Source organism: Cydia strobilella, chromosome 19 (genome assembly GCF_947568885.1).
Source record: "Cydia strobilella chromosome 19, ilCydStro3.1, whole genome shotgun sequence".
Taxonomy (NCBI): domain Eukaryota; kingdom Metazoa; phylum Arthropoda; class Insecta; order Lepidoptera; family Tortricidae; genus Cydia; species Cydia strobilella.
Genome location: NC_086059.1, coordinates 12,382,105 through 12,408,365, shown reverse-complemented (window position 1 = coordinate 12,408,365; position 26,261 = coordinate 12,382,105). Strand labels below are relative to the sequence as shown.

Here is a 26,261-nt window from a genome sequence, read left to right as displayed (position 1 = left end):
AATAAACGGGATTTCAATAATTGTTTCTTGTGGTTGAAAGCTTTTTTTGCCATAGCAATCCTTGCAACGATGTCTGGTGTGCACCTGGAGTCCCTGGTAATTAAGCTACCTAAATATTTAAAACTTTCAACCTGCTGAATTGGGATGTTGTTGAGAACTATTGGAGGATGATTAGTTTTGCATTTTGAAGTTGTAAGGGTCTTAGTTTTCTTTATGTTTATCTTTAAGCCTAATTAGTTAAATACTGTGTCCATTGTAACATTAGTAGTAGTAGTAGTAGTAAAACTTTTCTTTTCTTTTTAATATGTATATTTGTACAATAAAGAGTTTACTACTACTACTACTACTACTCTTTATTGTACAAAAACAAACATATAAAACAAGAGAAAAACGCATCATTTGTACAAAGGCGAACTTATCCCTTTCAGGGATCTCTTCCAGTTAACCTATGAGCAATTGAGGGAGAATTGGAGAACGGTAGACATCAAAGCTGTACTAAACGGCATAAAAGAAAATATTTAGTTTCCTAAAAGACAGGTAAACCTATAACCTACAGTAGACATTAGATGTTCTAGTTGAGCTGAAGTTTCTGCAAACGCCGCGATGTCGTCTGCAAATCGTATAAAATGTATTTTCTCCCCATTTAATTTTACCCCTCCCTTGTCTATTTCAAATGTAAATTGGAAACGGGACTTAATCGCGTATTTAAGTTTTAAGATTTACCTTCGACGTATCGAGTACGGCGTTGTCCCCGTGGTCTCGAAGAATAATGTGTAAAAATCGTGAAAGTGAGATATATACATATATGTATATTTTTTTTTCAATTGCATTTATGGTTTGTTGTTGGCAAATACTAGTTAATAAATTCGATGTCTATGACAACTAAAACTAAATAATTCTATTCACCCCTTTCTTTCTTTTCTTATGTATATATCGATCGACCCCGTTTTAAGGATGGTTATTGAGAAAATTGCTGGTTTTTTTTGATTTTCTCCGAACTAGGCGGGTAAAAATTGATTTCACAAGTGCACAATTGAAAAACTAACAAGGGACTCAAATAAAAAACCGGCCAAGTGCGAGTCGGACTCGCGCACGAAGGGTTCCGTACCATTACGGAAAAAAACAGCAAAAAAATCACTTTTGTTGTATGGGAGCCCCATTTAAATATTTATATTATTCTGTTTTTAATATACAACACGCAAAAGAAATACATCATCTGAAAATTTCAACTGTCTAGCTATCACGGTTCATGAGAGATACAGCCTGGTGACAGACGGACAAACGGACAGACGGACAGCGGAGTCTTAGTAAATAATAGGGTCCCGTTTTTACCCTTTGGGTACGAAACCCTAAAAATGATGTAAAATATTCATATTTGGATTATTGGTAAAAAACGTCCTTGACGTTGAAAATCCTGTCTTTTCACACCCGTTTACAATAAGTATGTAATAATAATAATTTTGTTCATTTTGGTAAATAAAGAATATTGTAATTTGAAATTATTTTATTATTTATATATAAGGTGCTAACAAATTAGCTACAGAAATTTTACGAGATGGTACTTTACTCTAGAACAATTAACTTTTAATTAAGAAAATTTCACATTATTTTTATTTTATTTACCGAACAAAATAAATATACTATAATTCTATCTAAAAAAGAATCATCATGTATTTAACTGCTTGTGTGTCTTAAATGTCATTGTCAACGTGTCATTTGATTTATCAACGTGAAGTGGCCAGTTAAGTTTTATATTTAAAAGAGGTTTTAGAATCTGTTCAATGAGGTATCATTTAATTATCTCATTAACAGAGTTTTTTTACAAAGCAAATTTGTTTTCCAATTTTCTCAAAATAACATCATAAAACCTATAATGTTTCATACTTACATATACTTCAGGAGCCGAGTACTATCAACTGTAAAGATATCGGTAGCTAATTTGTTAGCACCTTTATAAGGCAAACAAAGAAGTACAAAGCCGTAAGCGGGTATTAAATTAATGCCCAAATTATATTGTGTATATTAATAAATTTGAAATATATGTTATTAATGGCATAAAAATATACAAATATAAGCATTAGGTAATAAATCATAAGCCTGCAATAATTAAAATGTCTGTAATCTGTACAATTCCAAAATACGGGTTCCACGGATGTTGCTCACATAATCTCGTATGTCAAGGTGTTTCGGCTGAAAGCGCCCTGGCAGACTTATATATTCCTGAAGAGAAGGTTCATATCTACCGACTGGAATTGGTTTCATGCTGGTATCAGATGGGTTAATTTAGGGGTCCCGATGGTCACCTTTGAGAGCGTATGCCAAGCACTTCCGGCAGGAATCATACTGGCAGATTTCGCTTTTCTGTATCTACCAGTAAATTTCTAACTGATGCCATAGCTTTTATTGCAGTATCAGATGGGTTAAATGACCCCCCCTTTTTCGCACCGGAAGTGGCTATTTTTTTTGTACTTTCGGCTAGTTCCGCCGTGGCAGACTATCAAATTCGGACTTAGCATCAGTTTTATAGGAAACCATTGTGCATCTCATCGCGGTATCACGTTGGTTCGAAACTTTACTGCCGGCTCTTCTACCAATATTGTTAAAATACTGTGTTCTATGTTTGAAAACAGGTTGATATTAATTGATATCATTATTTTTTATTTAATAAATTTGTTGTACTATTTTATATTTTAGTTTCAATTTTTTTTAAATAGAGCTACTATTAACTACTACTACACATACTTTTACAAATATATACTATTTCAAATGTATTGTGTAAAATAAAATGCAACAAATGATTGAAATAAAAAATATATTAACTAACAATTTACTTAGTTTAGGTATTGTTATCAAATATCCATGAGCGACAGAAAATACAAAGTCGTTCGGTATTAAAGTTTTTAACTTGACGTGTACCTATTTTGAGTTGAATCTATGAATGTATAAATTTATGTTTATTTATGTGTGTATTTAAGTATAAATTGTATATTTACCATTATTATTTGGAGCCTTACGTGTCCCACTGCTGGGCAAAGGCCTCCCCCCAATTTCTCCACAGATCTCTGTTCAGTGATGTGTCTGGCCACTCCTTCAAAAAGGAGTCTAGTTCATCCCGCCTTCGCCGCGGGGTCTGCCATGTCCCCGATTTGAGTTTTCGGGCTCCCACTCTGTGGCGATTTTGCCCCACAACTCATTTGGCATTATATAAAACCAATTAGCACAAGTTTTAAATGAATAAATATTATCTTAATTGTCCCCAGATTTTAGCAATGTGATCTCAAAGGCAGACATCAAGACTTTAGCAGAGTGTGACGAACAGGAAGCGGTGAGAGAAGTGCAAGAAGTATTTGCTGACTACCTTGCAGTTGACCGCCATCTGTTCTCGTTCAATATTGTTGGATGCTTGCATGGTAAGTTACTATTTCGGTCTGTTTGCGTAACTTTATGTGGGCATTCACTTGCTCAAGAACCCCTTTTCCTGAAGGCTTGTAACATGTATTAAATATTAAATATATTAAATATTATAGGGACATTCTTACACAAATTGGCTAAGACCCACGGCCACGGTGAAGGTCTAATAACTTTGTGTGTAGGTAGTAAACTTCTGCTTGTCGAGTGTACTGCTGCTACGAGTCATGAAAAATGCCCGAGTATACACAAATATCTGTTAAACTTATTACTAGCTATTACCTATGTACAATATCAAGTTATTTAATCATGTATAATCATAAATAAATTGGTAGTTGAAGTTTTTAGGATATTCTTCCTCTTTTTTTCTCGTTTCCTCGTGACTGACGGTCGCAACCACATAAGGTCGTTATTTTGTGCACCAGGGCTCTCCATTCTGCACGATTTTCCGCCTTCCTAGGCGCCTGTGTAGATCCCTGGCAGGCCTTCTTTAGTGTCCAACCAGCGGGTCGGTGGATGTCCACTACCCCATCCTCCATCCACCAAGCCAACTAAAAATGTGCTTCTGGCCACGTGTCCAAAGTAATTAAGGATCCGCTGGAGATAAAAGGTTGATAAGCGGCACTCGATTTTTAATTCCTTCAGGAATGATGTATTAATTTGAATTTGAATTTGAAATCATTTTATTTCGTGTAACCGTGCGTGACACATACATTCTGTTAGTAAAAGACAGTTTCAAGAGGGTTAGTATACCTAAGCCTAATAACAATTATACCTATACCTAAACCTACACACTTAACCTACAATTTACCACTGTATGGAGCCCATTGGGGAATGTAGCCCCGCACAGTGTAACATTAGCGGACAATCCGGCTTATCCGCTATCATCCTTAAGATGATGTTGGGACCGTCCCGTACCCGGCGCACCGGGGATGCGGCGCGCCTGCGCAAGGTCGTCTGAAAACAATCAACGCGCGCCTCCGCAAACATTCCTGATGCGCTACAGAAGCGAGGCAGTCCCACAATCACCCGGAACGCGTTATTATATTGGACACAGAGAGCCCCATAGGCCCGCTGCGCGCGGGTATGTCATTAATGCGGCGCGCCGTCCAAGGAATACGCATCCCCAACATCTTGCGCCAACACCACATCTCAAATCCGTCAATTCTACTCCTAGTCCTAGTACTCGCTTTCAGTCCAGGTTTCCGAACCATACAGGAATATAGAGAAACCCAGGGTGCACACTAGCTTGATTTTGGTCGCTTTGCTGATTCCTCTGTTCCTTCAGATCTTCTCTAACCGCTTAACAGTATACTTGTAGCTGGGATTAATTAATGCTATTATAAGATGTGAAACCTTTTGTCCCAGGTCGGTCCTGGAACCAGACGCACCTGCAGCGCTGCGCTGCAGGCCTCCTCTCGGTCCTCCTGTCCCTGAAGCGTCGCTGCGCGGTCCGCTACGAGGCGGGCTCGGAGCCGTGCGCGCGCCTCGCGGAGCGCGTGCGCGACCTGCTGCGGCGCGAGGCCGCGCTCGTGGACCACCACGTGCCGGCCCACGGCGACCTGCCCACGCCGCAGCTGCTTATTATTGACCGGAGGGATGATCCTGTCACACCACTATTGAGTCAGGTATGTTGCTTTAAAGATATTATCTTCGAAATGAACTATTATGGTCTCTTATAGGCACTGGGAGTTGCTAAATAAAGACATAGTGACTTACCTGCTCTGTAACAGAGAGGAAACGCCACTTTACTAAGCTAAATACGTTCTGAGTGATAGCTGCATTAGCTGCTATAGGTAGTTAGATTTTATTAAGATAATTATAATCTTAATCTTAATTGTAATCCGTATGTAACATTCAGACACCTTAAATAAATCCAGGAGAACGTACTGACAGTAAAAATTGACACATCCTAATATTTTGGACCCGGGTATGTCCTTAAACTACGTCCAAAATGACATCTCGCTTTGTGTGGTAGGGCACGGCACAGCGGATGTCATTCCAGATCTAGAACAAAGCCCAACTGGTGAAGGAGGACCTTACAGAAAACCGCAGCCAAATAACACTAGACCCTACTCATAGTGTTGTGTTCCTGCTGGTGAGTAAGGTTGCCAGAGCTCAACGAGAGTGCGGTGTTAGGGTCGGCAACACGCATGTAACTCCTCTCGAGTTGCAGGCGTACATAGGCTACAAGACTTCTTAACATCAGGCGGGCGGTATGCTTGTTTGCCACCTACGTAGTATTAAAAAAAAAATTGTTCGCAGTGGACGTACCAAGCGATGGTGCACGAACTCCTGACACTGCACAACCACCGCGTGAGCCTCGCACACTTGCCGGACGTGCACAAGGACTTCAAGGAGGTGGTGCTGTCCGCCGAGCAGGACGAGTTTTACGCCAAGGTATGTCACAGCCACCGCGCACACTTACCCCAATGAGTTCTATGCCAAGGTATGTGACAAGTGTGACAACGCCAACTAGTTCTAAGTCAAGGTACGCGACGTCACATCCACCGCGAGCGCCGTCTATTGAGGTATAAAGTAGTAAATCTAATAACTCCATACAAAAGTTTTCTTACCAAAACGCGAGTTATTTCGTAGTCGACATCTAACGTTAAGTAATTAATTTATCAGTACCGTTACTTGACACCAGATGTCACAAGTGCCGCTACTGACGAAAAATGTACTGTTAAAACAATGTACAACTAATATTACAACCAGATGGAGTTTAAAATAGAGTTCCGATTATAACATTAGCTGAAAATTGTAGTTTTCGTTTGTCGCGACATCTATTGTCAACTAGCAGTACTGATAAATTCCGCTACTTGACGCTATTGACGCTGTCGATTTTTAGCTTAGCTAGAGAATCAGGTTTTCAATATTTATTTTAGAAAACGTCCAAAAACCAATAATTATTTTTTACATATTTTCTTATTTTCAGAACCTGTACTCAAACTTCGGCGAGATCGGGCAGACGATGAAGTCTCTAATGGAAGAGTTCCAAAAGAAAGCCAAGAGTCACGAGAAGGTGGAGAGCATCGCAGACATGAAGAGCTTTGTGGAGGCTTACCCGCTCTTCAAGGTATGAGCTAGGTTTAATAGGGTTGTTTCCACATGTTGAATCTTATAACTATATATTTTATAGTTAAATAAATAGGAAATGAGCAATTTCTTAAAAAAATAAATGGTAATGTAGGACGATCGACCACCTCAATGAAGATTTGAACCTCAAAACCAATACGATATAGCAGTTTTTTAAATGACATTGTTGCTTTGACACGCGCTCAAAACGGAAGCTGCAGGCTCACAAAAAAGAAACAATGGCTTTCGTTTAACAGATTACGGTCTTAGGCGTAAAAATCATTTGAGAAAATTCATAGTAAAAGATGTAATGCACGTGTCTGTTACAGCAAAGATAGATATAACTAATAGATGGATACAACAGTCTAAGGAAAAAACGTGCCTCGAAAATCAAGAAAGATTGATTCTCAATCAGAAGGCGCCACTAACTTTGGCCTACTCTCGTATAGAGGGCGTTGACGGTTTCGTTTGTTATTTAACAATTTTAACGAATTTCAGTGAAAGAACATGGGTCAAAATCATATAAAAATAATTAATGCAAATAAAAAAAACATTTATCTATATTTAAATCTCATTATTGTTGTTATTGTTTATTATTGTTGTCATTATTGTTGTTATTGTTTTTGTTCTTGTTTGCACAAACAGCTCTGTTTTACTCTGTAGAAACTTTATTAAACATGATGTTAAAATATTTTCATTAAGGAAACTGTAAGTCTAGCTTTAAGAAAATTTCCAGTGTTATGTATAACTATAGAAGACTGTTTGTTTCTTAAATAAATAAATTAAAAATTAAAATGAAATTAAATACATTTTATCGTATTTTATAAATCTTCATTTTTAGTTTTAAAGTGTGTCGATAGATGGCAGTGAATTTACTGTGGTTACAAAATTGACTATGACAGTACCGCTCTATCCTATTATATCTTCTTTGGTTACAGAAAATGTCGGGCACAGTGAGTAAGCACGTGACGGTGGTGGGCGAGCTGTCGGCGCTGGTGGCGGCGCGCGCGCTGCTCGCCGTCTCCGAGCTGGAGCAGGAGCTGGCCTGCCAGAGCGACCACGCCAAACATCTGCAGGTATAAATGTCGGGCACAGTGAGTAAGCACGTGACGGTGGTGGGCGAGCTGTCGGCGCTGGTGGCGGCGCGCGCGCTGCTCGCCGTCTCCGAGCTGGAGCAGGAGCTGGCCTGCCAGAGCGACCACGCCAAACATCTGCAGGTAAATGTCGGGCACAGTGAGTAAGCACGTGACGGTGGTGGGCGAGCTGTCGGCGCTGGTGGCGGCGCGCGCGCTGCTCGCCGTCTCCGAGCTGGAGCAGGAGCTGGCCTGCCAGAGCGACCACGCCAAACATCTGCAGGTATAAATGTCGGGCACAGTGAGTAAGCACGTGACGGTGGTGGGCGAGCTGTCGGCGCTGGTGGCGGCGCGCGCGCTGCTCGCCGTCTCCGAGCTGGAGCAGGAGCTGGCCTGCCAGAGCGACCACGCCAAACATCTGCAGGTATAAATGTCGGGCACAGTGAGTAAGCACGTGACGGTGGTGGGCGAGCTGTCGGCGCTGGTGGCGGCGCGCGCGCTGCTCGCCGTCTCCGAGCTGGAGCAGGAGCTGGCCTGCCAGAGCGACCACGCCAAACATCTGCAGGTATAAATGTCGGGCACAGTGAGTAAGCACGTGACGGTGGTGGGCGAGCTGTCGGCGCTGGTGGCGGCGCGCGCGCTGCTCGCCGTCTCCGAGCTGGAGCAGGAGCTGGCCTGCCAGAGCGACCACGCCAAACATCTGCAGGTATAAATGTCGGGCACAGTGAGTAAGCACGTGACGGTGGTGGGCGAGCTGTCGGCGCTGGTGGCGGCGCGCGCGCTGCTCGCCGTCTCCGAGCTGGAGCAGGAGCTGGCCTGCCAGAGCGACCACGCCAAACATCTGCAGGTATAAATGTCGGGCACAGTGAGTAAGCACGTGACGGTGGTGGGCGAGCTGTCGGCGCTGGTGGCGGCGCGCGCGCTGCTCGCCGTCTCCGAGCTGGAGCAGGAGCTGGCCTGCCAGAGCGACCACGCCAAACATCTGCAGGTATAAATGTCGGGCACAGTGAGTAAGCACGTGACGGTGGTGGGCGAGCTGTCGGCGCTGGTGGCGGCGCGCGCGCTGCTCGCCGTCTCCGAGCTGGAGCAGGAGCTGGCCTGCCAGAGCGACCACGCCAAACATCTGCAGGTATAAATGTCGGGCACAGTGAGTAAGCACGTGACGGTGGTGGGCGAGCTGTCGGCGCTGGTGGCGGCGCGCGCGCTGCTCGCCGTCTCCGAGCTGGAGCAGGAGCTGGCCTGCCAGAGCGACCACGCCAAACATCTGCAGGTATAAATGTCGGGCACAGTGAGTAAGCACGTGACGGTGGTGGGCGAGCTGTCGGCGCTGGTGGCGGCGCGCGCGCTGCTCGCCGTCTCCGAGCTGGAGCAGGAGCTGGCCTGCCAGAGCGACCACGCCAAACATCTGCAGGTATAAATGTCGGGCACAGTGAGTAAGCACGTGACGGTGGTGGGCGAGCTGTCGGCGCTGGTGGCGGCGCGCGCGCTGCTCGCCGTCTCCGAGCTGGAGCAGGAGCTGGCCTGCCAGAGCGACCACGCCAAACATCTGCAGGTATAAATGTCGGGCACAGTGAGTAAGCACGTGACGGTGGTGGGCGAGCTGTCGGCGCTGGTGGCGGCGCGCGCGCTGCTCGCCGTCTCCGAGCTGGAGCAGGAGCTGGCCTGCCAGAGCGACCACGCCAAACATCTGCAGGTATAAATGTCGGGCACAGTGAGTAAGCACGTGACGGTGGTGGGCGAGCTGTCGGCGCTGGTGGCGGCGCGCGCGCTGCTCGCCGTCTCCGAGCTGGAGCAGGAGCTGGCCTGCCAGAGCGACCACGCCAAACATCTGCAGGTATAAATGTCGGGCACAGTGAGTAAGCACGTGACGGTGGTGGGCGAGCTGTCGGCGCTGGTGGCGGCGCGCGCGCTGCTCGCCGTCTCCGAGCTGGAGCAGGAGCTGGCCTGCCAGAGCGACCACGCCAAACATCTGCAGGTATAAATGTCGGGCACAGTGAGTAAGCACGTGACGGTGGTGGGCGAGCTGTCGGCGCTGGTGGCGGCGCGCGCGCTGCTCGCCGTCTCCGAGCTGGAGCAGGAGCTGGCCTGCCAGAGCGACCACGCCAAACATCTGCAGGTATAAATGTCGGGCACAGTGAGTAAGCACGTGACGGTGGTGGGCGAGCTGTCGGCGCTGGTGGCGGCGCGCGCGCTGCTCGCCGTCTCCGAGCTGGAGCAGGAGCTGGCCTGCCAGAGCGACCACGCCAAACATCTGCAGGTATAAATGTCGGGCACAGTGAGTAAGCACGTGACGGTGGTGGGCGAGCTGTCGGCGCTGGTGGCGGCGCGCGCGCTGCTCGCCGTCTCCGAGCTGGAGCAGGAGCTGGCCTGCCAGAGCGACCACGCCAAACATCTGCAGGTATAAATGTCGGGCACAGTGAGTAAGCACGTGACGGTGGTGGGCGAGCTGTCGGCGCTGGTGGCGGCGCGCGCGCTGCTCGCCGTCTCCGAGCTGGAGCAGGAGCTGGCCTGCCAGAGCGACCACGCCAAACATCTGCAGGTATAAATGTCGGGCACAGTGAGTAAGCACGTGACGGTGGTGGGCGAGCTGTCGGCGCTGGTGGCGGCGCGCGCGCTGCTCGCCGTCTCCGAGCTGGAGCAGGAGCTGGCCTGCCAGAGCGACCACGCCAAACATCTGCAGGTATAAATGTCGGGCACAGTGAGTAAGCACGTGACGGTGGTGGGCGAGCTGTCGGCGCTGGTGGCGGCGCGCGCGCTGCTCGCCGTCTCCGAGCTGGAGCAGGAGCTGGCCTGCCAGAGCGACCACGCCAAACATCTGCAGGTATAAATGTCGGGCACAGTGAGTAAGCACGTGACGGTGGTGGGCGAGCTGTCGGCGCTGGTGGCGGCGCGCGCGCTGCTCGCCGTCTCCGAGCTGGAGCAGGAGCTGGCCTGCCAGAGCGACCACGCCAAACATCTGCAGGTATAAATGTCGGGCACAGTGAGTAAGCACGTGACGGTGGTGGGCGAGCTGTCGGCGCTGGTGGCGGCGCGCGCGCTGCTCGCCGTCTCCGAGCTGGAGCAGGAGCTGGCCTGCCAGAGCGACCACGCCAAACATCTGCAGGTATAAATGTCGGGCACAGTGAGTAAGCACGTGACGGTGGTGGGCGAGCTGTCGGCGCTGGTGGCGGCGCGCGCGCTGCTCGCCGTCTCCGAGCTGGAGCAGGAGCTGGCCTGCCAGAGCGACCACGCCAAACATCTGCAGGTATAAATGTCGGGCACAGTGAGTAAGCACGTGACGGTGGTGGGCGAGCTGTCGGCGCTGGTGGCGGCGCGCGCGCTGCTCGCCGTCTCCGAGCTGGAGCAGGAGCTGGCCTGCCAGAGCGACCACGCCAAACATCTGCAGGTATAAATGTCGGGCACAGTGAGTAAGCACGTGACGGTGGTGGGCGAGCTGTCGGCGCTGGTGGCGGCGCGCGCGCTGCTCGCCGTCTCCGAGCTGGAGCAGGAGCTGGCCTGCCAGAGCGACCACGCCAAACATCTGCAGGTATAAATGTCGGGCACAGTGAGTAAGCACGTGACGGTGGTGGGCGAGCTGTCGGCGCTGGTGGCGGCGCGCGCGCTGCTCGCCGTCTCCGAGCTGGAGCAGGAGCTGGCCTGCCAGAGCGACCACGCCAAACATCTGCAGGTATAAATGTCGGGCACAGTGAGTAAGCACGTGACGGTGGTGGGCGAGCTGTCGGCGCTGGTGGCGGCGCGCGCGCTGCTCGCCGTCTCCGAGCTGGAGCAGGAGCTGGCCTGCCAGAGCGACCACGCCAAACATCTGCAGGTATAAATGTCGGGCACAGTGAGTAAGCACGTGACGGTGGTGGGCGAGCTGTCGGCGCTGGTGGCGGCGCGCGCGCTGCTCGCCGTCTCCGAGCTGGAGCAGGAGCTGGCCTGCCAGAGCGACCACGCCAAACATCTGCAGGTATAAATGTCGGGCACAGTGAGTAAGCACGTGACGGTGGTGGGCGAGCTGTCGGCGCTGGTGGCGGCGCGCGCGCTGCTCGCCGTCTCCGAGCTGGAGCAGGAGCTGGCCTGCCAGAGCGACCACGCCAAACATCTGCAGGTATAAATGTCGGGCACAGTGAGTAAGCACGTGACGGTGGTGGGCGAGCTGTCGGCGCTGGTGGCGGCGCGCGCGCTGCTCGCCGTCTCCGAGCTGGAGCAGGAGCTGGCCTGCCAGAGCGACCACGCCAAACATCTGCAGGTATAAATGTCGGGCACAGTGAGTAAGCACGTGACGGTGGTGGGCGAGCTGTCGGCGCTGGTGGCGGCGCGCGCGCTGCTCGCCGTCTCCGAGCTGGAGCAGGAGCTGGCCTGCCAGAGCGACCACGCCAAACATCTGCAGGTATAAATGTCGGGCACAGTGAGTAAGCACGTGACGGTGGTGGGCGAGCTGTCGGCGCTGGTGGCGGCGCGCGCGCTGCTCGCCGTCTCCGAGCTGGAGCAGGAGCTGGCCTGCCAGAGCGACCACGCCAAACATCTGCAGGTATAAATGTCGGGCACAGTGAGTAAGCACGTGACGGTGGTGGGCGAGCTGTCGGCGCTGGTGGCGGCGCGCGCGCTGCTCGCCGTCTCCGAGCTGGAGCAGGAGCTGGCCTGCCAGAGCGACCACGCCAAACATCTGCAGGTATAAATGTCGGGCACAGTGAGTAAGCACGTGACGGTGGTGGGCGAGCTGTCGGCGCTGGTGGCGGCGCGCGCGCTGCTCGCCGTCTCCGAGCTGGAGCAGGAGCTGGCCTGCCAGAGCGACCACGCCAAACATCTGCAGGTATAAATGTCGGGCACAGTGAGTAAGCACGTGACGGTGGTGGGCGAGCTGTCGGCGCTGGTGGCGGCGCGCGCGCTGCTCGCCGTCTCCGAGCTGGAGCAGGAGCTGGCCTGCCAGAGCGACCACGCCAAACATCTGCAGGTATAAATGTCGGGCACAGTGAGTAAGCACGTGACGGTGGTGGGCGAGCTGTCGGCGCTGGTGGCGGCGCGCGCGCTGCTCGCCGTCTCCGAGCTGGAGCAGGAGCTGGCCTGCCAGAGCGACCACGCCAAACATCTGCAGGTATAAATGTCGGGCACAGTGAGTAAGCACGTGACGGTGGTGGGCGAGCTGTCGGCGCTGGTGGCGGCGCGCGCGCTGCTCGCCGTCTCCGAGCTGGAGCAGGAGCTGGCCTGCCAGAGCGACCACGCCAAACATCTGCAGGTATAAATGTCGGGCACAGTGAGTAAGCACGTGACGGTGGTGGGCGAGCTGTCGGCGCTGGTGGCGGCGCGCGCGCTGCTCGCCGTCTCCGAGCTGGAGCAGGAGCTGGCCTGCCAGAGCGACCACGCCAAACATCTGCAGGTATAAATGTCGGGCACAGTGAGTAAGCACGTGACGGTGGTGGGCGAGCTGTCGGCGCTGGTGGCGGCGCGCGCGCTGCTCGCCGTCTCCGAGCTGGAGCAGGAGCTGGCCTGCCAGAGCGACCACGCCAAACATCTGCAGGTATAAATGTCGGGCACAGTGAGTAAGCACGTGACGGTGGTGGGCGAGCTGTCGGCGCTGGTGGCGGCGCGCGCGCTGCTCGCCGTCTCCGAGCTGGAGCAGGAGCTGGCCTGCCAGAGCGACCACGCCAAACATCTGCAGGTATAAATGTCGGGCACAGTGAGTAAGCACGTGACGGTGGTGGGCGAGCTGTCGGCGCTGGTGGCGGCGCGCGCGCTGCTCGCCGTCTCCGAGCTGGAGCAGGAGCTGGCCTGCCAGAGCGACCACGCCAAACATCTGCAGGTATAAATGTCGGGCACAGTGAGTAAGCACGTGACGGTGGTGGGCGAGCTGTCGGCGCTGGTGGCGGCGCGCGCGCTGCTCGCCGTCTCCGAGCTGGAGCAGGAGCTGGCCTGCCAGAGCGACCACGCCAAACATCTGCAGGTATAAATGTCGGGCACAGTGAGTAAGCACGTGACGGTGGTGGGCGAGCTGTCGGCGCTGGTGGCGGCGCGCGCGCTGCTCGCCGTCTCCGAGCTGGAGCAGGAGCTGGCCTGCCAGAGCGACCACGCCAAACATCTGCAGGTATAAATGTCGGGCACAGTGAGTAAGCACGTGACGGTGGTGGGCGAGCTGTCGGCGCTGGTGGCGGCGCGCGCGCTGCTCGCCGTCTCCGAGCTGGAGCAGGAGCTGGCCTGCCAGAGCGACCACGCCAAACATCTGCAGGTATAAATGTCGGGCACAGTGAGTAAGCACGTGACGGTGGTGGGCGAGCTGTCGGCGCTGGTGGCGGCGCGCGCGCTGCTCGCCGTCTCCGAGCTGGAGCAGGAGCTGGCCTGCCAGAGCGACCACGCCAAACATCTGCAGGTATAAATGTCGGGCACAGTGAGTAAGCACGTGACGGTGGTGGGCGAGCTGTCGGCGCTGGTGGCGGCGCGCGCGCTGCTCGCCGTCTCCGAGCTGGAGCAGGAGCTGGCCTGCCAGAGCGACCACGCCAAACATCTGCAGGTATAAATGTCGGGCACAGTGAGTAAGCACGTGACGGTGGTGGGCGAGCTGTCGGCGCTGGTGGCGGCGCGCGCGCTGCTCGCCGTCTCCGAGCTGGAGCAGGAGCTGGCCTGCCAGAGCGACCACGCCAAACATCTGCAGGTATAAATGTCGGGCACAGTGAGTAAGCACGTGACGGTGGTGGGCGAGCTGTCGGCGCTGGTGGCGGCGCGCGCGCTGCTCGCCGTCTCCGAGCTGGAGCAGGAGCTGGCCTGCCAGAGCGACCACGCCAAACATCTGCAGGTATAAATGTCGGGCACAGTGAGTAAGCACGTGACGGTGGTGGGCGAGCTGTCGGCGCTGGTGGCGGCGCGCGCGCTGCTCGCCGTCTCCGAGCTGGAGCAGGAGCTGGCCTGCCAGAGCGACCACGCCAAACATCTGCAGGTATAAATGTCGGGCACAGTGAGTAAGCACGTGACGGTGGTGGGCGAGCTGTCGGCGCTGGTGGCGGCGCGCGCGCTGCTCGCCGTCTCCGAGCTGGAGCAGGAGCTGGCCTGCCAGAGCGACCACGCCAAACATCTGCAGGTATAAATGTCGGGCACAGTGAGTAAGCACGTGACGGTGGTGGGCGAGCTGTCGGCGCTGGTGGCGGCGCGCGCGCTGCTCGCCGTCTCCGAGCTGGAGCAGGAGCTGGCCTGCCAGAGCGACCACGCCAAACATCTGCAGGTATAAATGTCGGGCACAGTGAGTAAGCACGTGACGGTGGTGGGCGAGCTGTCGGCGCTGGTGGCGGCGCGCGCGCTGCTCGCCGTCTCCGAGCTGGAGCAGGAGCTGGCCTGCCAGAGCGACCACGCCAAACATCTGCAGGTATAAATGTCGGGCACAGTGAGTAAGCACGTGACGGTGGTGGGCGAGCTGTCGGCGCTGGTGGCGGCGCGCGCGCTGCTCGCCGTCTCCGAGCTGGAGCAGGAGCTGGCCTGCCAGAGCGACCACGCCAAACATCTGCAGGTATAAATGTCGGGCACAGTGAGTAAGCACGTGACGGTGGTGGGCGAGCTGTCGGCGCTGGTGGCGGCGCGCGCGCTGCTCGCCGTCTCCGAGCTGGAGCAGGAGCTGGCCTGCCAGAGCGACCACGCCAAACATCTGCAGGTATAAATGTCGGGCACAGTGAGTAAGCACGTGACGGTGGTGGGCGAGCTGTCGGCGCTGGTGGCGGCGCGCGCGCTGCTCGCCGTCTCCGAGCTGGAGCAGGAGCTGGCCTGCCAGAGCGACCACGCCAAACATCTGCAGGTATAAATGTCGGGCACAGTGAGTAAGCACGTGACGGTGGTGGGCGAGCTGTCGGCGCTGGTGGCGGCGCGCGCGCTGCTCGCCGTCTCCGAGCTGGAGCAGGAGCTGGCCTGCCAGAGCGACCACGCCAAACATCTGCAGGTATAAATGTCGGGCACAGTGAGTAAGCACGTGACGGTGGTGGGCGAGCTGTCGGCGCTGGTGGCGGCGCGCGCGCTGCTCGCCGTCTCCGAGCTGGAGCAGGAGCTGGCCTGCCAGAGCGACCACGCCAAACATCTGCAGGTATAAATGTCGGGCACAGTGAGTAAGCACGTGACGGTGGTGGGCGAGCTGTCGGCGCTGGTGGCGGCGCGCGCGCTGCTCGCCGTCTCCGAGCTGGAGCAGGAGCTGGCCTGCCAGAGCGACCACGCCAAACATCTGCAGGTATAAATGTCGGGCACAGTGAGTAAGCACGTGACGGTGGTGGGCGAGCTGTCGGCGCTGGTGGCGGCGCGCGCGCTGCTCGCCGTCTCCGAGCTGGAGCAGGAGCTGGCCTGCCAGAGCGACCACGCCAAACATCTGCAGGTATAAATGTCGGGCACAGTGAGTAAGCACGTGACGGTGGTGGGCGAGCTGTCGGCGCTGGTGGCGGCGCGCGCGCTGCTCGCCGTCTCCGAGCTGGAGCAGGAGCTGGCCTGCCAGAGCGACCACGCCAAACATCTGCAGGTATAAATGTCGGGCACAGTGAGTAAGCACGTGACGGTGGTGGGCGAGCTGTCGGCGCTGGTGGCGGCGCGCGCGCTGCTCGCCGTCTCCGAGCTGGAGCAGGAGCTGGCCTGCCAGAGCGACCACGCCAAACATCTGCAGGTATAAATGTCGGGCACAGTGAGTAAGCACGTGACGGTGGTGGGCGAGCTGTCGGCGCTGGTGGCGGCGCGCGCGCTGCTCGCCGTCTCCGAGCTGGAGCAGGAGCTGGCCTGCCAGAGCGACCACGCCAAACATCTGCAGGTATAAATGTCGGGCACAGTGAGTAAGCACGTGACGGTGGTGGGCGAGCTGTCGGCGCTGGTGGCGGCGCGCGCGCTGCTCGCCGTCTCCGAGCTGGAGCAGGAGCTGGCCTGCCAGAGCGACCACGCCAAACATCTGCAGGTATAAATGTCGGGCACAGTGAGTAAGCACGTGACGGTGGTGGGCGAGCTGTCGGCGCTGGTGGCGGCGCGCGCGCTGCTCGCCGTCTCCGAGCTGGAGCAGGAGCTGGCCTGCCAGAGCGACCACGCCAAACATCTGCAGGTATAAATGTCGGGCACAGTGAGTAAGCACGTGACGGTGGTGGGCGAGCTGTCGGCGCTGGTGGCGGCGCGCGCGCTGCTCGCCGTCTCCGAGCTGGAGCAGGAGCTGGCCTGCCAGAGCGACCACGCCAAACATCTGCAGGTATAAATGTCGGGCACAGTGAGTAAGCACGTGACGGTGGTGGGCGAGCTGTCGGCGCTGGTGGCGGCGCGCGCGCTGCTCGCCGTCTCCGAGCTGGAGCAGGAGCTGGCCTGCCAGAGCGACCACGCCAAACATCTGCAGGTATAAATGTCGGGCACAGTGAGTAAGCACGTGACGGTGGTGGGCGAGCTGTCGGCGCTGGTGGCGGCGCGCGCGCTGCTCGCCGTCTCCGAGCTGGAGCAGGAGCTGGCCTGCCAGAGCGACCACGCCAAACATCTGCAGGTATAAATGTCGGGCACAGTGAGTAAGCACGTGACGGTGGTGGGCGAGCTGTCGGCGCTGGTGGCGGCGCGCGCGCTGCTCGCCGTCTCCGAGCTGGAGCAGGAGCTGGCCTGCCAGAGCGACCACGCCAAACATCTGCAGGTATAAATGTCGGGCACAGTGAGTAAGCACGTGACGGTGGTGGGCGAGCTGTCGGCGCTGGTGGCGGCGCGCGCGCTGCTCGCCGTCTCCGAGCTGGAGCAGGAGCTGGCCTGCCAGAGCGACCACGCCAAACATCTGCAGGTATAAATGTCGGGCACAGTGAGTAAGCACGTGACGGTGGTGGGCGAGCTGTCGGCGCTGGTGGCGGCGCGCGCGCTGCTCGCCGTCTCCGAGCTGGAGCAGGAGCTGGCCTGCCAGAGCGACCACGCCAAACATCTGCAGGTATAAATGTCGGGCACAGTGAGTAAGCACGTGACGGTGGTGGGCGAGCTGTCGGCGCTGGTGGCGGCGCGCGCGCTGCTCGCCGTCTCCGAGCTGGAGCAGGAGCTGGCCTGCCAGAGCGACCACGCCAAACATCTGCAGGTATAAATGTCGGGCACAGTGAGTAAGCACGTGACGGTGGTGGGCGAGCTGTCGGCGCTGGTGGCGGCGCGCGCGCTGCTCGCCGTCTCCGAGCTGGAGCAGGAGCTGGCCTGCCAGAGCGACCACGCCAAACATCTGCAGGTATAAATGTCGGGCACAGTGAGTAAGCACGTGACGGTGGTGGGCGAGCTGTCGGCGCTGGTGGCGGCGCGCGCGCTGCTCGCCGTCTCCGAGCTGGAGCAGGAGCTGGCCTGCCAGAGCGACCACGCCAAACATCTGCAGGTATAAATGTCGGGCACAGTGAGTAAGCACGTGACGGTGGTGGGCGAGCTGTCGGCGCTGGTGGCGGCGCGCGCGCTGCTCGCCGTCTCCGAGCTGGAGCAGGAGCTGGCCTGCCAGAGCGACCACGCCAAACATCTGCAGGTATAAATGTCGGGCACAGTGAGTAAGCACGTGACGGTGGTGGGCGAGCTGTCGGCGCTGGTGGCGGCGCGCGCGCTGCTCGCCGTCTCCGAGCTGGAGCAGGAGCTGGCCTGCCAGAGCGACCACGCCAAACATCTGCAGGTATAAATGTCGGGCACAGTGAGTAAGCACGTGACGGTGGTGGGCGAGCTGTCGGCGCTGGTGGCGGCGCGCGCGCTGCTCGCCGTCTCCGAGCTGGAGCAGGAGCTGGCCTGCCAGAGCGACCACGCCAAACATCTGCAGGTATAAATGTCGGGCACAGTGAGTAAGCACGTGACGGTGGTGGGCGAGCTGTCGGCGCTGGTGGCGGCGCGCGCGCTGCTCGCCGTCTCCGAGCTGGAGCAGGAGCTGGCCTGCCAGAGCGACCACGCCAAACATCTGCAGGTATAAATGTCGGGCACAGTGAGTAAGCACGTGACGGTGGTGGGCGAGCTGTCGGCGCTGGTGGCGGCGCGCGCGCTGCTCGCCGTCTCCGAGCTGGAGCAGGAGCTGGCCTGCCAGAGCGACCACGCCAAACATCTGCAGGTATAAATGTCGGGCACAGTGAGTAAGCACGTGACGGTGGTGGGCGAGCTGTCGGCGCTGGTGGCGGCGCGCGCGCTGCTCGCCGTCTCCGAGCTGGAGCAGGAGCTGGCCTGCCAGAGCGACCACGCCAAACATCTGCAGGTATAAATGTCGGGCACAGTGAGTAAGCACGTGACGGTGGTGGGCGAGCTGTCGGCGCTGGTGGCGGCGCGCGCGCTGCTCGCCGTCTCCGAGCTGGAGCAGGAGCTGGCCTGCCAGAGCGACCACGCCAAACATCTGCAGGTATAAATGTCGGGCACAGTGAGTAAGCACGTGACGGTGGTGGGCGAGCTGTCGGCGCTGGTGGCGGCGCGCGCGCTGCTCGCCGTCTCCGAGCTGGAGCAGGAGCTGGCCTGCCAGAGCGACCACGCCAAACATCTGCAGGTATAAATGTCGGGCACAGTGAGTAAGCACGTGACGGTGGTGGGCGAGCTGTCGGCGCTGGTGGCGGCGCGCGCGCTGCTCGCCGTCTCCGAGCTGGAGCAGGAGCTGGCCTGCCAGAGCGACCACGCCAAACATCTGCAGGTATAAATGTCGGGCACAGTGAGTAAGCACGTGACGGTGGTGGGCGAGCTGTCGGCGCTGGTGGCGGCGCGCGCGCTGCTCGCCGTCTCCGAGCTGGAGCAGGAGCTGGCCTGCCAGAGCGACCACGCCAAACATCTGCAGGTATAAATGTCGGGCACAGTGAGTAAGCACGTGACGGTGGTGGGCGAGCTGTCGGCGCTGGTGGCGGCGCGCGCGCTGCTCGCCGTCTCCGAGCTGGAGCAGGAGCTGGCCTGCCAGAGCGACCACGCCAAACATCTGCAGGTATAAATGTCGGGCACAGTGAGTAAGCACGTGACGGTGGTGGGCGAGCTGTCGGCGCTGGTGGCGGCGCGCGCGCTGCTCGCCGTCTCCGAGCTGGAGCAGGAGCTGGCCTGCCAGAGCGACCACGCCAAACATCTGCAGGTATAAATGTCGGGCACAGTGAGTAAGCACGTGACGGTGGTGGGCGAGCTGTCGGCGCTGGTGGCGGCGCGCGCGCTGCTCGCCGTCTCCGAGCTGGAGCAGGAGCTGGCCTGCCAGAGCGACCACGCCAAACATCTGCAGGTATAAATGTCGGGCACAGTGAGTAAGCACGTGACGGTGGTGGGCGAGCTGTCGGCGCTGGTGGCGGCGCGCGCGCTGCTCGCCGTCTCCGAGCTGGAGCAGGAGCTGGCCTGCCAGAGCGACCACGCCAAACATCTGCAGGTATAAATGTCGGGCACAGTGAGTAAGCACGTGACGGTGGTGGGCGAGCTGTCGGCGCTGGTGGCGGCGCGCGCGCTGCTCGCCGTCTCCGAGCTGGAGCAGGAGCTGGCCTGCCAGAGCGACCACGCCAAACATCTGCAGGTATAAATGTCGGGCACAGTGAGTAAGCACGTGACGGTGGTGGGCGAGCTGTCGGCGCTGGTGGCGGCGCGCGCGCTGCTCGCCGTCTCCGAGCTGGAGCAGGAGCTGGCCTGCCAGAGCGACCACGCCAAACATCTGCAGGTATAAATGTCGGGCACAGTGAGTAAGCACGTGACGGTGGTGGGCGAGCTGTCGGCGCTGGTGGCGGCGCGCGCGCTGCTCGCCGTCTCCGAGCTGGAGCAGGAGCTGGCCTGCCAGAGCGACCACGCCAAACATCTGCAGGTATAAATGTCGGGCACAGTGAGTAAGCACGTGACGGTGGTGGGCGAGCTGTCGGCGCTGGTGGCGGCGCGCGCGCTGCTCGCCGTCTCCGAGCTGGAGCAGGAGCTGGCCTGCCAGAGCGACCACGCCAAACATCTGCAGGTATAAATGTCGGGCACAGTGAGTAAGCACGTGACGGTGGTGGGCGAGCTGTCGGCGCTGGTGGCGGCGCGCGCGCTGCTCGCCGTCTCCGAGCTGGAGCAGGAGCTGGCCTGCCAGAGCGACCACGCCAAACATCTGCAGGTATAAATGTCGGGCACAGTGAGTAAGCACGTGACGGTGGTGGGCGAGCTGTCGGCGCTGGTGGCGGCGCGCGCGCTGCTCGCCGTCTCCGAGCTGGAGCAGGAGCTGGCCTGCCAGAGCGACCACGCCAAACATCTGCAGGTATAAATGTCGGGCACAGTGAGTAAGCACGTGACGGTGGTGGGCGAGCTGTCGGCGCTGGTGGCGGCGCGCGCGCTGCTCGCCGTCTCCGAGCTGGAGCAGGAGCTGGCCTGCCAGAGCGACCACGCCAAACATCTGCAGGTATAAATGTCGGGCACAGTGAGTAAGCACGTGACGGTGGTGGGCGAGCTGTCGGCGCTGGTGGCGGCGCGCGCGCTGCTCGCCGTCTCCGAGCTGGAGCAGGAGCTGGCCTGCCAGAGCGACCACGCCAAACATCTGCAGGTATAAATGTCGGGCACAGTGAGTAAGCACGTGACGGTGGTGGGCGAGCTGTCGGCGCTGGTGGCGGCGCGCGCGCTGCTCGCCGTCTCCGAGCTGGAGCAGGAGCTGGCCTGCCAGAGCGACCACGCCAAACATCTGCAGGTATAAATGTCGGGCACAGTGAGTAAGCACGTGACGGTGGTGGGCGAGCTGTCGGCGCTGGTGGCGGCGCGCGCGCTGCTCGCCGTCTCCGAGCTGGAGCAGGAGCTGGCCTGCCAGAGCGACCACGCCAAACATCTGCAGGTATAAATGTCGGGCACAGTGAGTAAGCACGTGACGGTGGTGGGCGAGCTGTCGGCGCTGGTGGCGGCGCGCGCGCTGCTCGCCGTCTCCGAGCTGGAGCAGGAGCTGGCCTGCCAGAGCGACCACGCCAAACATCTGCAGGTATAAATGTCGGGCACAGTGAGTAAGCACGTGACGGTGGTGGGCGAGCTGTCGGCGCTGGTGGCGGCGCGCGCGCTGCTCGCCGTCTCCGAGCTGGAGCAGGAGCTGGCCTGCCAGAGCGACCACGCCAAACATCTGCAGGTATAAATGTCGGGCACAGTGAGTAAGCACGTGACGGTGGTGGGCGAGCTGTCGGCGCTGGTGGCGGCGCGCGCGCTGCTCGCCGTCTCCGAGCTGGAGCAGGAGCTGGCCTGCCAGAGCGACCACGCCAAACATCTGCAGGTATAAATGTCGGGCACAGTGAGTAAGCACGTGACGGTGGTGGGCGAGCTGTCGGCGCTGGTGGCGGCGCGCGCGCTGCTCGCCGTCTCCGAGCTGGAGCAGGAGCTGGCCTGCCAGAGCGACCACGCCAAACATCTGCAGGTATAAATGTCGGGCACAGTGAGTAAGCACGTGACGGTGGTGGGCGAGCTGTCGGCGCTGGTGGCGGCGCGCGCGCTGCTCGCCGTCTCCGAGCTGGAGCAGGAGCTGGCCTGCCAGAGCGACCACGCCAAACATCTGCAGGTATAAATGTCGGGCACAGTGAGTAAGCACGTGACGGTGGTGGGCGAGCTGTCGGCGCTGGTGGCGGCGCGCGCGCTGCTCGCCGTCTCCGAGCTGGAGCAGGAGCTGGCCTGCCAGAGCGACCACGCCAAACATCTGCAGGTATAAATGTCGGGCACAGTGAGTAAGCACGTGACGGTGGTGGGCGAGCTGTCGGCGCTGGTGGCGGCGCGCGCGCTGCTCGCCGTCTCCGAGCTGGAGCAGGAGCTGGCCTGCCAGAGCGACCACGCCAAACATCTGCAGGTAAACGGGCCCTTTTCTAAAAGCAATATTCAAAACCTGATTCTCACAGATCCTGATGTTTTTGGGTTCTTTCAACGAATCAGTAGCATATTCAATCTTGACAAAGAGGATATAATAAGATAGAGCGGTACTGTCATAGTAGATTTTGTAACCACAGTAAATTCACTGCCATCTATCGACACACTTTAAAACTAAAAATGAAGACTTATAAAAATACGATAAAATGTATTTAAATATGGATAAAAGATTTTTTTTATTTGCATTAATTATTTTTATGATTTTGACCCATGTTCTTTTACTGATATGCGTTAAAATTGTAAAATAACAAACGAAACCGTCAACGCCATCTATACGACAGTAGGCCAAAGCTAGTAGCGCCCTCTGATCGAGAATCAAATTATCTTGATTTTCGAGGCACGTTTTTTCCTTAGACTGTATCCATCTATTACGCAGTTATATCTATCTTTGATCTTGATGATAAAAAAATGTCCCAAAAATTTGTATGAAAATTATACATATTCCACTACGTCACGCACATATCTACAAGTACAAAATCTTTCACACTAAAACGTGACGTAATGGAATGGACATTTTGGGACATCTTTTTTAATGGCAGTATGGAGAAGGCTGTCGATTCTGAGTAGAATAAGCCCAAGAATGTCTAGATTTAAAAGAATCAGGTTTTAAATATTTATTTTAGAAAACGCCCAAAGAAGAAAATAATACATTTATGTTAAAATGAATGATTTTTGATATCTCAACATTTCAAGCTTTTTGTGGGTAATTTTAGGGTTCCGTACCAAAAGGGTAAAAATACCCTATTGTAAGACTCCGCTGTCCGTCTGTCACCGTCACTAGGCTATATCTCATGAACCTAGACAGTTGAAATTTTCACAGATGATGTATTTCTGTTGCCGCTATAACAACAAATACTAAAAACAGAACAAAAAAAAATCCAAATTTGAAAAAAAAAGTGTAGTGCTCTTTTTCCACAGCGCCTTAAGGCCCTGCTGGCCAACGAGTCAGTCCGCCACCACGACGCAGCCAAGCTCGTAGCTCTATACGCCCTCCGCTACGAGAAGCACGCCTCCAACGCCCTCGGGGCCCTCGTCGAAGCCCTGAAGGCGCGGGGCTGCCCCGAGACACTTGTTAAAAACGTACTGCTGGTGTTGGAGCACGGCGGCGCGCATGCGAGGCAGAGCGACCTGTTTGGGTTGCAAGATGCTGTCAAAATCACTAAGAGGCTGTTTAAGGTGAGATATGTATGATTCTAGAAATTACTATATTTCTTTGCAAGTGTGATGTAGGAACCGCTTAGAAAAACGCCATCTCGTCGTCAGAAAAGCGACTTTTATCGGAAAATCCAATCATACTTTTCTTCACCTTTCACCAAAGACGGATTAACCCCTCGAACGCCCATGTAAAAAATTTGCTGCTGAATTCATAACCTTGAAATTGTAAATTAAAGTTCAAATTGTTTGTGACGTATACAGGACAAGGCATTCGAAGGGTTAATCGGTCACAGACCACAGAGCAACATAGATCTACGTGCATGTGCATAAAGTTCAATTTCAGTTTTGACACTTCGGTGACGTCGCGTCCGAGTGACACCTTTTGTGTCGAAAAGGTTAAAGTATATCTTCAACATTTTACTTTTCTTTGCATACTTACACTTTTTTTTTTGTCACCAGGGCCTCAGCGGCGTCGAAAACATCTACACCCAACACACACCACTCCTCAAAGACACCCTCGAGGACCTCATAAAGGGCAAACTTCGTGAAAACCTCTACCCGACCCTCGGCGGGGACGAATCCTACGGCCGTCGACCCCAAGACGTCATAGTTTTCATCGTAGGGGGCGCTACTTACGAGGAATCTTTGTGCGTTCATCAAATCAACCAAGCGTACCCCGGAGTTAGAGTAGTGCTTGGTGGGACGACTATTCATAATTCGACGTCTTATTTCGAAGAGGTGAAGTCTGCGATGCAGGGGGTGCATAGGATACATACGAGGCATATTAGGAATGTTTAACCCTATAACGCTTTAGCTCATAAACAAAGACGTCACTCACACGCCAAGGGCGTAAGCGAGCTAATGTGAAGGTTACTTTGACAGCTTAGTACAGTCGCCATCAGATATATCAGAGCGGCCGAGGTGCTCAAAAATATCTGAACACGCACTCTAACGCCTTGACAATAGAGGCGTGTTCAGATATTTGTGAGCACCTTGGCCGCTCCGATATTACTGATGGCGACTGTACCACACGTATAGTTGTCCGTGGCGCTGTGGGCACGACTAGATACGACCTTTAGATGTTTTTGGCGTTTAAAAGGTTAAAGAGTAATCGAATGCTTGCCAGGCTGGGATGAGTGTGTCTCCGTATTTCAAAATTGTTCAAGTCCATGGATATGTATAAAATTTAATCTGTAGCACGAATAAAAGAACTGTTGAACTACCAAATCTTGACTTAGATAATTATGCCATGCGTTGACATTTTTCTTATTGCCGCCTCAAAAATGAAGTGTGACATGCAAACGAAGCATAATTTTATTAATGTTATTCCTAGTAGTTACCATTAACTTACTGGTAAAACTAGTAAACTATCATTACCGAAATCAGATACATCGGGATGTGATGGTAACTGCTGTTAATAACATTTCATCCAAGACTAGTATTTTTAAGCTTTACCATATAAGCAATTTATTTATTCCCCTAAGGCCAGGGGCCCGTTTATCAAAAGCTTGGAGCTTGTAATACAAGTGGAAATCCCTTTTTGACAGCTTTTGTTAGAAAGGGACTTCCATTTGTATTACAAGCTACAAGCTTTTGATGAACGGGCGCCAGGATTACACTTGTAAGTTTTACTTACGTAAGTAGGGACACAGCTATACTACAGAATGAGATATGAATATCGTTATCTCATTCTACCAAATAGCTTTGTCCCTACTTACGTAAGTTAAACTTACAAGTATAATCCTGGCCTAGGGCCCGTTTATCAACAGCTTGTAGCTTGTTATACACGTGGAAGTCCCTTTCTAACAAAAACTGTCAAAATGGGACTTCCACTTGTATTACAAGCTACAAGCTTTTGATAAACGAGCCCCTAATCTTAAGTATTGTAACTACAAATAAATGAAATAAAACACGTGACTGTTGTGTTCAAAACACGTTTTTTTTACTTTTTTATTGAAAAATAATTGCGGCCACAGATGTTCGTGGTGAACAATTACAAGTTATTTAAAAAAACCATTTCTGCCATCGAGTTTGGCACAGAGTGTTTCACGCCTTCGTACCAGCTTCGCTTTAAGCTTATAAATCAAGTAGGCGTTTTATAAAAACCAATTTACACACTTAGCTCTCCACTCCTTTCAGTCTTTATACATAATTATACAATCACGACCCCTAGCATGATACTGTTTAGTATATTAGTATATGTCCTCGATAAACTTTATCATGCTAGGGGGGCGAGCGGCGTGCTAGTGAGACTATACTTGAAATTATTTGACGGTATCATCAATTTTAGATTAAGAAATATAGTCAGGATTTGGTTTTTGACAGTTAAGAATTGACCCTTTTATATTATGAATCAACCGTTAAGGCAGTGGGAATATTTCCCACCCGATTTTGAAATTTATTTCAATAGGGTTAAATTTTGCTTATTTTCTGACACAATTATGCCTTATAAGTGGTTAACGGATAGCCTTCATATGTATAAATGACTCCAACTATACCAACCATATTTTGACAGTTTTGCCTCAAATAATTTCAATTATAGAACGTAGTTTGGCAAAACGATTCGTTGGTTGTTGTTCTAGATATAGTTGGTTAAGCAGATCTTGTTAGTAGAAAAAGGCGGCAAATTTAAAAAATGTAGGCGCGAAGAGATCGTCCCATAGAAAATTTGAATTTTTATTATTATTATTTAATAAGCAGGCAGGCAGTTATGCCAACTGATATGGCCTGTATCCAGTAATCATAAAGATATGTAGTTATCATGAACGAGTATTAGATTTAGTGTTATGCTTGTCTAATTTATTT

At 54.3% G+C, this 26,261-nt stretch overlaps 1 protein-coding gene across 1 annotated transcript in view; it reads left to right on the top strand.

Moving 5' to 3' along the window:
• Window positions 1-24,966, top strand: part of LOC134749963 (vacuolar protein sorting-associated protein 45) — a 28,848-nt gene extending 3,882 nt beyond the window's left edge. The window contains exons 3-9 of the mRNA XM_063685001.1: window positions 3,261-3,410; window positions 4,777-5,036; window positions 5,674-5,808; window positions 6,347-6,487; window positions 7,425-7,562; window positions 23,220-23,477; window positions 23,916-24,966. Coding sequence (XP_063541071.1) covers window positions 3,261-3,410; window positions 4,777-5,036; window positions 5,674-5,808; window positions 6,347-6,487; window positions 7,425-7,562; window positions 23,220-23,477; window positions 23,916-24,254 — 1,421 coding nt within the window. The 3' untranslated portion in view covers window positions 24,255-24,966. The remainder of the gene's footprint in view (window positions 1-3,260; window positions 3,411-4,776; window positions 5,037-5,673; window positions 5,809-6,346; window positions 6,488-7,424; window positions 7,563-23,219; window positions 23,478-23,915) is intronic.
• The last annotated feature ends 1,295 nt before the right edge of the window (window positions 24,967-26,261 follow it).